Source organism: Panicum hallii, chromosome 2 (genome assembly GCF_002211085.1).
Source record: "Panicum hallii strain FIL2 chromosome 2, PHallii_v3.1, whole genome shotgun sequence".
Classification (NCBI taxonomy): Eukaryota; Viridiplantae; Streptophyta; class Magnoliopsida; order Poales; family Poaceae; genus Panicum; species Panicum hallii.
In genome coordinates this window covers 21,414,271-21,425,910 of record NC_038043.1, presented here as the reverse complement: position 1 = coordinate 21,425,910, position 11,640 = coordinate 21,414,271, and the positions used below count along the sequence as shown (strand labels likewise).

Genomic DNA, 11,640 nt, shown 5'->3' with positions numbered 1-11,640 from the left:
ATAGAACCAAGTTATGCAGGCTCTTCGTTCTAGGGCCATTGGGGGCAATTCAGGAGCTTTGGTTACTTTTATCAGGGTCAAAAAGCTATTTTACTGGCCACATATGAAGTTCATTCAAGTGCGTGTCAGCAAGCAAAAACTGAGAAAGTAGCTTATCCCGGACTCTTACAACCCTTGGCAGTGCTAGATCATAATTGGCAGGTAGTTTCTATGGATTTCATCGAGGGCTTCCATCGTCTTCTAGGTACAATTGTATCCTTCTAGTGGTTGAGAATATTTGCATGATATTAATAAAACTTAGCGAGACTACAACAAATATTAAAATTTTCATGTCACTTCTAGAACTTGAGATTACAGCTCTTTTCTTACTCGATGAAAGTTGTCCTAAACTACCAAAGCATTATACGTTAAAAAATTTCACAGATTTACAGTGCGTAGAATGTACTAACTGCAAGCAATAGAACTGAATAAAAATGAGAACACTGAAATTCCATCTAGCAGTATTAATCTATTTTTATTTGCACCAGAGATGATAGTACAAATACGTACACCGCAAAGAAAGGCCCATATCATAAATACAGGCGTACGAGCCTAGCGTCCAGTTGCCGAAAAATTAGGAACCCATAGCCAAACAAGAAAACCCCTCACAAGTTTGGGTTGGTCTGCGATTGCAATTACAAACACATGCCCAGAAAAGAAAAATGTTACATCATCCCCTCTTTGCTATTGGCTATTATTGGTCTGAGTAACGTGTTGCCATTGACGACCTTTGTTGTTGCAACAAGGAAGTCGTAGCCCATTCCTTCCTGCAATACGCAAGCCAAAAGATTATTTTTTTAAAAAAAAATGGTATGTCTAAATAAAGAAAACAAATCTTCCCCAGTGAAATTCAGGTATTTATGCGTTAAAAGAATATAGTTCCTAGGAACTACTTTGGTCGTGTAAAAAGTAGTGGTTAGTTGACTATTAGGGAAAAAAACATGACCCATATACTCTATATAATAAGGGACAAAGCAAAAACCATGAAAGGAACTGACTCTGTAATAATCCCTATAAATGGTTGCGCCATATTATTCTTCTCGATTTTGTAATGACCCGCCATGAAACAACGAAATCAGGAAAACACGTGCCATAGATACCGAAGTGAATTTTGGTGTCTATGAAAACACCTTAGAATCAATTTGCTATAAGCGTCTGAAAATTGAGAAACAAATGGGACAACACATACCTGTGCACTAAGGAATCGGAGGGCAGCAATCTCAGCAAATGTGACTCCACCAATAAATACAACCAAAACCAGAGAGCGATGACCAACCCTAGAATAAACAGAAATTTTGGAAAGCAGACTTAAAATCATGAGAATATGATGGGAAAGTTTAGAACTGCAGCAAATGACAATTCTTTCCTGGTAAATATAAGTAATAGAAAAAACCAGACACCAGCAAATTCAGTAAAATAAACACTAATATTGCTCACATTTTCCTTGTTTTCCTTATCTTTCTTTTTTGATCAAATGTTTTCCTTATCAAATATATTGGATACTCATTCTATTAGACGAGATTTTCTGTAATTTATTGTTAGCAAAATGACAAGGCAAGGATAGATGAGGTGCTAGGAATTCTGATATATTTCTAGCTTTCCCAGAGGAGTTACAAGCCATACTTATGGAATGACTTGATTCTCAAAACTAATCTTTAAAATTAAGGAAACAATACCATGTAGTTTTATCCCCAAATAACAACCCAATCCCAAGGCCCTAGGAAGGCATGGTGTTGCTCCTCCCTCACATGGATCCTAATGGGTTGTGCAGGACATTTTCGGACCCCATTTTCCTTGAGTTTGTATATAGAGCCAACATGGTGTCTATATCCTCTTCTCTCCTCTCTCCATTTTAATCACTAAATGTTTGAGTTGTACTAAAGGGGTGAATTACCTGTCAATACTCTGTTTAGCCCCTGAAACAGGCTGTACTTCCAGTGACGAATCAAACGTTAAACCACCCTACATGAGTTAGATGAATATTCAAGGAAAAGATTTTTGCTTCCCTGAAATGCGAAATCATTCGAGGGAGTCCACATACCCTTTTCAAATCCAAATGTGGACCTGGCAATAGTTTCAACAATTCTTCAATAGAACGCCTGTAAAATGAGAAATAACAATAATGTGAGAGAGTATATGTGTAAAATCTTTCATCCTTCAATTAAGGTCATTCATGCAAATCACTTGCACAACATAACAGCTGATGCTTTCTCACAAAGAAAATAATGAAGCATTTATTGCCGCATAAACAGCAATTATTTCATCTGATATATTGATACAAACTATAGTCTGTCTGGAACGAGAAAGCAGAACTGTAAATAAAAGAAACTTGGGCGATGCTCCTATTATATTGAATATTTATTCTAGTAGAACAGATTTTATCTGTAATTTATTATCGACAAAATGACTCATAAGTTTCCACAGAATTAAACTGCACAATTTCTTAAGAAAAATGGAATTGGAAGGCCACAATTTTGAATCAAGTACATGAGAGGGGAGGAGAACATGTAAGAATTATGAATTTATGTTCTTCGCCAAAACAAAGAAAAGGGATAAATGAACAAAACCATTTTCCATCACTCAGAAAAAAAACTAGATATTTCCTTTTTTTTATGATTCTTTTCGCATCTTTTATGTCTACCAAAAGATCATAGAGACTGCATCGAATGAAATAGAACGATCATAGAAACATTTCTTCCATAGAAAATTAAACAATACGTTCTCTGCAGATTACATTCATATAAACACAAAAAGAATATTATTATCCAAAAGTAAAGAGAGAAAGAAACTAGGATGACAAACATACCATCCAGATCTCACTGCATGCTGAACAAGGCGAATACTAAGAGGCGCATATCCAGAAAAAATGTACGATATATCACTAGGGCTGAGATTGACATAAGAATAGATTAGTGGTAGATAGCATGGCCAAAGATATTGAATGCCAAGTTAGTTACAAGTTACAACAAGCAGAAGAATGGCCATAGTTATGTGTTTCATAATCATAACAATAAAGCAACGCTTGCAAGGAAACAAATAACTTTTAAAACAAAATAGAAAGTAAACAAAATGACTCAAACATTTTGGTAAACTTTTAGCATAAAGTTTAGTCAGATGTATCGAAACCAGTAATCAATTCCGTTCCTTCCAAATTATTAGTGGAAGCAACTAAAGGCATTTTAATTCATCTCTAGTGCAACTGAAGACTCCAACAATCTATATTACTTATCTGTAAGTAAGAAACAGTGCAAGTCACAAGCAGATTTACATGCAGCAATATTGAAGCACAGATTAATACACGTGCTTATATGACCATGCATATATGAAACCACATCTTTGCAGAATGAGCACACGGAAGACAACATGCAAAGTAAACATATAGCCTCAAGTGTTAATACTTTGCTGTATCATGTACATCAACTATAAGCTGCAGAGCTCTTGTAATACCAACCCAATTGCTTCTTGATTCCTGGAAAGCACAATAATATGCCATAGAAGATTAGAAATGAAAAAGAAAATAACATCGAAGGAGCCATGGACGACTCTGATGAAAAAGTTCAGTGAGGACCAAATCTGACTAACCTGTCTCTTAAAAAGGCCAGCCTTCTCCAGATTGTACAATAAGTGCATGTGCTCAAAGCCATAACTATGCAGTATCTCTCGCCTAGACAGTAGAATAAAAAAGCAGAGTAAAAAAGGCTGAAATGTACACTCAACAGTATGCTAGAATCTATCAAAAAAATTCTAACATATGCAGCGTATAACAATTGCACTTGCAGACCAAGTAAGACATAAAATGACTGCTTGATCCCTAATTATTGTCTCAAAATTGATTCATTTCATGCATGAAAGCAATACATAATAAAAGGTGGAAGTTTCATAAGGGTGTACAGGGACTTGTTTTACATTGGAGTACGAAACATGCCGTACATTTGTTAACAAGGCCATAAAAATTGTCTTATGTTTGTGGAGCAATTATTATAGCCAATCTATGACTGAATGAGACAGTGGTACAGAATACTGAGAATTCTAGCACATCCACTAGTCACTGCACATCAGGATATTGGAATAAAGACGATGTCTAGTTCGTGGTCAGGGGCCCAGTCCCAATTCAAAGTCAAGATGTCTCTGACAAGACATGTAGCCAACTTTCAATTGATAAAGGTGTAGGGCTATAAGACCATTTGCCTGGTCATCCTGTTGTATAAAAATTGGCCATAAAGCCTATTTATGAATTTCTAATATTTTTCAATATTTAATTTATCATGTATGGAAGGTGATACATCAAATTTGTAAATTTATGCATTAGCTTGATCCGGGACTGGTGCAAAATACATGGATGCTTCATATTTAGTATGTCTGGGTACCAAGACATGTCAAAATTCTATTAGTTCATAAAAAGTTGGGAGAAAATGCACATCTCTGAATGCAGTAGCTGGAAAGAAAAATGTGCGCCAAGACAGAATACACTATCAGCCCGTTTCACATATAATGTTGTAGTACACTGTACATATCAGAAGTTGTAAAGCATTGAACCAATAATGAACATAAAACTTTGCACAGAAGCAATAAAGGAAAGAAGAAAGCTCTGTAAACCTACATAAGCATACCTCAAGTAATCAAAATTCTTCTTTGGCAACCCAGTATTTGCAAGAGAGAGTAACACTAGAAGGCGAAGCACATTTTCAATAGGTTCCTGCTTATGTATCATGTCCTCGATGTACTCAAAGCATCTGGGGATGAAATTAACTTAGCCCATATACTAACATAATTTGGGAGGAAGTAAAAAAGACATGGTGGTTAATCATGATAGAAAACATGCAGTCAAACTTCACATAACATTTTTAGCGGATTTTGTACCAGTATGGAAGAAAAAGAATATCAATATAAATGCAATTCAAAACACAAGTTCAACTTTGTGAAAGCTCAAGAGAACTAATTTTTACTAATTCACTAAGTTCCCTTCACGTCGATAGAAACAAGCATACCAAAAGCGATACTTTACGAAAATGAGTAAACTTAACGATAAGTTAAATAGGAAAAATGAATGAACTGCAAGAAAAAAGAAACAAAAGAAAATTAAAGAGCAGTGGAAATGAAATGACACGAAGCTCAGCTGTGCATTAAAAGAATAAAAGAATGAGCGTGCAAAGATAAACTCACATTTCAAAGTTCTGAACCTCCAATATTGTTTGTTCGATGTCTAGTCGGGCATGGAATGAGGGTTTTCCTGTGAAGGATTGCAAGTGTTGCGCCAAATGAACATGCCTCTAAACCATTACATGCAATAAGTTAGTAAAACAACAACAAAGATAGAATGCAGCCATGCAATCAACTCACAGCTATCTCCGGTAGCGAGTGCAACCTCCTCACAAAATCCTTGAGCTCAGAAACAGACTGGGTCTATGAAAACGAAAATATTAATAAAATAATTTCCTTTTCCACATTGTACTAGCAAAAAAGGTAATTTACTGTAGAAATAAACAGACATTTAGACAAACATACTTATTACTGAAAGCAACAAAAACACTAGAAAGTAGTAGGCTACTCATGCTAAGAGTTCAATCGAAGCATGTCCACACTTAAGACTAAAACATTTGGTAATATTTATCCAAGCAATCATACCTAGATCACCAACGATGGAGCTACCTGAGATGCCTCCCCTCCCCCGAAGAACAAAACTTTGAATAAGACAATTTTATTTAATTCAAGATAAGCTGCTGATTATAAAATTTGAATGACATTTTTAACAATTTTTTATGATCTTTTTGAGTATCAAATCAGTTCATATCATGTCACTCCTCAACAGCAGGTAAATGCTATATGTCCACATTATCATAACAACAGTAAGAAATCAAACAGACTGAAAAATGACCGTGTCTAATATTTGTTTCAGGAACAGGATTTTATCCACTATTATCGTGCTGGATCTAAATACGGGCACAGATGCAAATGGCAGGGCACTCGTACTTGACAGGCAGTTTGTGAGGTTCATCCTCCTTGATTCAAGTCTGGAGTGAAGAGCGGCTGATTATACACTTTATTTTTCATTGTGTCCTGATAGAAATAACTATGGTCCACTATAGAGGCTTTCTCTGAAGAACTCAATCTTATCTATAAAGGAAAGTACAACTTGATAAACAAGCAAAATACTCAATCCATATATAGGGGAACAACATTTTAACCTTCATATAACAAGGGACTTCTGATTCTAACAGTAAATGGTCTCAAAAATAAACTTGTATCAAAAATAAACTTGTAGCAAAATACTCAAAAATCATCTGACAAAAGAATTAGGACAATTTCATTCTTACATTGGTCGATTTCACTTCCGCATAATCTTGCTGAATAGATGTTGCTCTTTGACGTAAAACCTGCAGGCAGTACAATTTATGATAATTTGACGTTGGTAGAATTGATGGTAGCTATAATAACAAACTGGAATTATCTTATAAAAAAACAAACTGGAATTAGACACATTTATAAGCTATGACAACAGCAGGTACAACCAAAACCACAGAAGAATTACCACAAAGCTCGTTCATATGAAATAAACAAGAATTGAAGTCAATTGAGTGAACCTGAACTACAACTTCAAAATTCAGGTCTCGAATCTCCTTGTACAACTTATCACTGGAAATGAAAAGAATGACAATATAAATTCATAGCTCCACAAAAATATCCTGTAAGCCTATGTAAAATAATACAATATGCACACATATATTTGCACTATATACAGTCAGAAATAAGTACCAGCCTCTATCCAATATATTTGTAAATTATTAAATGGTAATGTTAGGAAAATATTTTTTGAGAAAAGGTAACCAGTATAATTCCACAGCCAATCTAGATACTCATGACCATAAAGTCATCAAACATTTTGCACCATCACTTTTGATTGGAAGGAGTAACAAAAAGTAACTTCAATCATATGAAAACTAAAAAAAATCCATTAGTAATAAATATCTAAATTTCTAAAGAAATCCATTAGTAATAAATATCTAAATTTCTACATCCAATGTTTTGAAATGTGAAAAACGAATCGTAAGTATCTTGATTAGGACAATGAAGTCAATAGAGTATCCAAAAATAATTTAAAAAATAGCAACACTGCTTCCTTACATACAAAGTATCCATAGGAACACAGCAAATTTACAATGTAGTAATATGTGCTCTCTCCAATCACAAATATAAGTCATTGATGACATATAAAAAGGTTTGACTTGGGACAAACATAAACAACTAACATTTGTGATAAAGGGGTATTTGAAAATACGAAGACCAAATTAATCATCGCTAATAGAGACAGGGATATTTACCTCGAATTCAGTGGAACCTTAACCTTTTTCCCATCTTGTTGAGTTCCCATTATGCTCGCATCAACTTCCACTGAACCATTATTAATTTGTAGCATCTGTAGAATATTACATGATCATATAATTCATTTCAAACAACTTGAGATTCTATATCACACTAGCTATGCAGCATTAGGATGGTAGATAATCTTTTCTTACAAAATGGATGATAGATCATCTGTATATATTGATTGCACTGAGTTAATCAAAAAACAAATGCCTTAAGGCCTCATCCATTAAGCGATGATTGGTTATTGTTGCTTTCAGACCATACGGAACAAAACAGACAAAAAGACAAGCCCAAATTGCGAAAATCCTAGGCAATACTACCCTGCTGGTTGCAGCATAGAAAACAGGTAAACATGCAGCTGCATATGCATTTCTATATAAACTAAGATTCCTAGATCATCATGTGCAATCTAGCAGCAGGCATTTGCTAAAAGAGCATCATAGTAACGAATGGAACCTAACGATAGTTCAATAGTAGAATGGGAAATATTACATCCATTCTCCACACTCAAGTTGAAAACACAAAGCAAATTAACCATTACATAATGGCTAAATGCTTTCCATGGATAGTTCAGAAATACCAAATAGGTCACCTCCAGTATGCACCGGAGCACACCAAATAGTGAACCATGAAAGCATTCATCCGACTAAGACATACTATTGTGTGCTGCAGCCACTCAAACAAAGGACATTTCAGGCATTTGACAGCCTTCATTACACATCTAACACTTTTTATCGCTAATTTGTACTATTATTAATTAGATCAATAAAAAATATTGAAAGACATTCTGGAAGACGTTATATTGATAATTATGTTGATATTACATTTGTAAGACCATTCCAAGTGCTTTTTTGAATATCAGTGTTAATTAGGTGAATAGCAAATGAAGTCTGCCGGAGACAAAACAATTAATTTAACGACTAAGAGTTTCAGATGATCTTTGGTGGCTTTAACTGTATTCTGCAAAATCATTATTGTTCAATCTTATCAGACACACAGAAAACTTAACAGGGTGAATTTAGAAAGATAGATGCAGCAATCAAATTTTTTTCTTGCTTTGAGCATGTAACTGGTAAGAGAAAGGGAACTATAGAATGTTTCTTGTTGGTTCCATCTTTAGATAAATTGATGCTAGTGTCGTACAGATAGGGGTGGTAAGGATGATGGCCCTAATGCCCTTTCACTATCCAAATCAGCCATTAATTAACTTTAGCTCAGAAACATGTAAAAATTTAGCAGGGCACTTTTGAGCCCGATCCATAGAATATGTAGGCTAATTTTTTAGGCCCTTTATCAGGCCTACGTGCCGATGCAAGTTCATTGCCATATGAAGATTTTCCTGCAGTTAATAGAAGACACAAACAGATCATATTCTCATTATCTAATGATCTATGCCACGATGAAAAGCTTTTGTCTACCTCATCCAGCAAGCCTTCATATGTCAACTGAGAGCACATTGGTGTCACCATGTCCACCTGAATGGAAATAAAATTAGAACAGATAAGAAAACTATGATACATCAAACCAGTATCACACCTGAAATCACTATACAAAAGGTATCACTTGATGACTTAAAAGAGAAACATATGACAAAAATAGGAGAAATCAAGAAGCACAAAATGAATGTTTTCAGAAATGTAAATCACAGTATCAAATAGAATGTAATAGAAAATTTACCTCTCTGTCTAACAGGATAACGGTGTTTATCTCCGGAATCCCCATCTAAGAATCAACAAAAAAATAAAAACAGAACTAATCAGGTTCAAATGACTTCAGAAATCTGACACACAAAAGGAAAACATTAGCTGATGTTACATCATCCATGTTGACTGGATCCTCTAGTTGCATATTATTCAACAACTCTGCAGCTTTGGTAGACGCCACACCCTTAGCCCTAACATTTGGGATAACTCCAAAGGCAAACTGGCAAAAAGATGGAATAATAAGCATGAGTGTATAACTTCAAGAATCTTGTGATTTGCAGATTTCTAAAATTGGTAAATACTCTGCACTCTACAGTTCAGTAGCAGATAACAAGTTAGCATGTCCCCATGCGCCTCAGACACAAATCTTGCACATAATATACAAATTTCAAATATACAAAGGGAGGACATAATTACCTCTAGTTTATGAATTGCTTTTGCAACATGCCAGATAGAACTTGTATCTCCCTCAATAAGACATTCCTAAAGAATCATCGGAGCTCAAATGAGACTCAGGATATCGAAACACAAATGCTAGATGATATGCATCAGTACCTGCAAAGCATGGTCAAGTTCAAAAGAAAGGACATCATCATCCAATGGAACAAGATACAGGGGGTATTCTCCGAGCGTCAGTCTCTGATGAACTTTCTCTTCCCCCAGGATCTGCAGGCACCAAGTAAGACAATAGAATCCATATTCCAATCACAGTTTCAGCAACCATCTTCACGGTAGCAAGAAAGACAAGATTGCCTTCAATGAAAGCTCATTTGTTCTTAAAACCATAAATGCATATCCTGGGCAACATAAGAATCTTATATATATAGTACACACTGCCAATGCTTAATACGCCATATACAATACAGAAGGTGCTTGCCAATTTTTGGAACCTATTCAAACCAATTTTCAACTAGACTCAGCAATATCTACTCCAATGCTAAACATATCCATCATACCCGGCAATTGTTATCACTTTGAGCTTTCACTCTTACTAAATTTAAGTCTATAATAACTAAATAGTTATAAGCATTGGAAACTATTCTAAGGTCCAACAAACTAGACCTCCAGCGAAAAATAACAATGAAGAACACCTAAATGGATTAGTCCAAACATAAAAAAGAACAAGAGATACCTTCTCACAAGCAACGGTGCGACGTGGTACAAAGTAAAGGAAGTATTCCCTTTGGAGCCCTTTAGATTCATCATTCCTGATCTGACTTGCGATGAATTTCATGAAGCTCAGCTGAGAGCGCACAAGATATACGATTTTTGGGCATTCCGTCTGCAAGGGATCGGAAGAGAGAATTCGCAACTCCGCACCATACTCCTGATAAGTAGAACAAACCAAATAGTGAGATAAGCAAGTCTGAAATTCCACAAATGAAATGTGGCAATAGCCTCGCCCTAGATATAATGCATAAAAGGTATTGCAACGAATATTACTGCAATTCAGAGTTATTGAGACAACATGGCAACATTGAACCTTTAGCAGGGATGTCTGCACGATCAGCGACAGGGTCCCAGCAAGCTTCGGGTCAATGACCAGACACTTCTTCCCCCTTATCTGATATGCACCACAAAGGAAGCTAAATTCCTCAGTTCAGCGTCAACAACAAGAACACTGGAGCCCGTGGTCGAGCGAGCAGTGTGAGACAAGAAACCCACGGTTTTTAGGATGCCGATTAGGTCCTTCTGCGACTGCTCCCTGCAATCGGAGCGAACACGCCTGTCAGAATCCAGAGGCGTAACAGATAGGAGGCGAAAAGGATAGGGGGCACCTGAGGGCCGCAAGATTGAGCGGCGCATTGTCCAGGTTAGGGATCTGCGCCATCTGTCAAGAACAGGAAGAGCGAAGGAGATAGGGTGTAGGCGCAGAATGAGAGGGAGGGAGGGCCGCGGCGCAGGGGGAACGGAGGGAGGGCGGCGGCTCAAGATCTTAGGGAGGGAGGACGGGGGGTGCCGGCGCAGGAACGGGCCAACGGCAGAGGGAGGGAGCGAGGCCGGCGCGGCCAAGAGCGGAAGGAGGGAGGGAGGGCGGCGGCACAGGCCAGGGGTCGGAGGGAGTATGTGGACGCGCACGAGGAGAGGAAGGGCACGGGGAAAAAGGGTCTGCTTAGGTTTAGCGGGTGTTCGGTTATTGGTGCTTATTTTAACATATCTCATCGAATATTCCAATACTAATTAAAAAAATTAAATATAAACTAATTATAAAATTAACTGCATAAATTTAGATTTATTCACTGAATTTATTAAATTTAATTAATTCATAATTAATTTATAATTAGCACATATTTACTGTAGCACCATATAGACTAATCACGAACTATTTAGATTTAATAGATTTATCTCGTAAATAAAGGTTACGGAACTTATTTTATCATTAATCTATATTTAATATTACTAATTAGCATCAAATACCCGATGCAAAGGAACTCCTAATTAGCCCCCAAGAAACCAAACAACCCTTTAGCGACTAAGAAACCAAACAACCCTTTAACAACCCTTTAGTCTCGGAGCTCAGGGTACGCCACCC

At 36.4% G+C, this 11,640-nt stretch overlaps 1 protein-coding gene across 1 annotated transcript; it reads right to left on the bottom strand.

Annotated features, from left to right (window-relative positions):
- Window positions 1-488: 488 nt before the first annotated feature.
- LOC112880217 (vacuolar protein-sorting-associated protein 33 homolog) lies at window positions 489-11,190 on the bottom strand. The gene is made up of 22 exons (XM_025944723.1): window positions 10,886-11,190; window positions 10,773-10,812; window positions 10,591-10,671; window positions 10,240-10,434; window positions 9,663-9,773; window positions 9,525-9,590; window positions 9,220-9,327; window positions 9,082-9,126; window positions 8,823-8,879; window positions 7,359-7,453; window positions 6,621-6,672; window positions 6,354-6,413; window positions 5,380-5,442; window positions 5,203-5,309; window positions 4,650-4,772; window positions 3,622-3,703; window positions 3,438-3,508; window positions 2,846-2,926; window positions 2,081-2,138; window positions 1,934-2,001; window positions 1,229-1,316; window positions 489-806 (listed from the first exon to the last, which is right to left on the bottom strand). The coding sequence occupies exons 1-22, from the start codon at window positions 10,936-10,938 to the stop codon at window positions 705-707; spliced, it is 1,806 nt and encodes a 601-aa protein (XP_025800508.1). The 5' UTR covers window positions 10,939-11,190; the 3' UTR covers window positions 489-704.
- Between the last annotated feature and the right edge of the window lie 450 nt (window positions 11,191-11,640).

Bases quoted from the DNA above. Each gene is read 5' to 3' on its own strand.
- LOC112880217 (XM_025944723.1), bottom strand. From the start codon at position 10,938: ATGGCGCAGATCCCTAACCTGGACAATGCGCCGCTCAATCTTGCGGCC. The intron at 10,435-10,590 runs GTTCAATGTTGC...TCTACTTATCAG, and splicing joins TGCAGACATCCCTGCTAAAG to GAGTATGGTGCGGAGTTGCG. The intron at 8,880-9,081 runs GTAAATTTTCTA...ATTTCCATTCAG, and splicing joins TTATCCTGTTAGACAGAGAG to GTGGACATGGTGACACCAAT.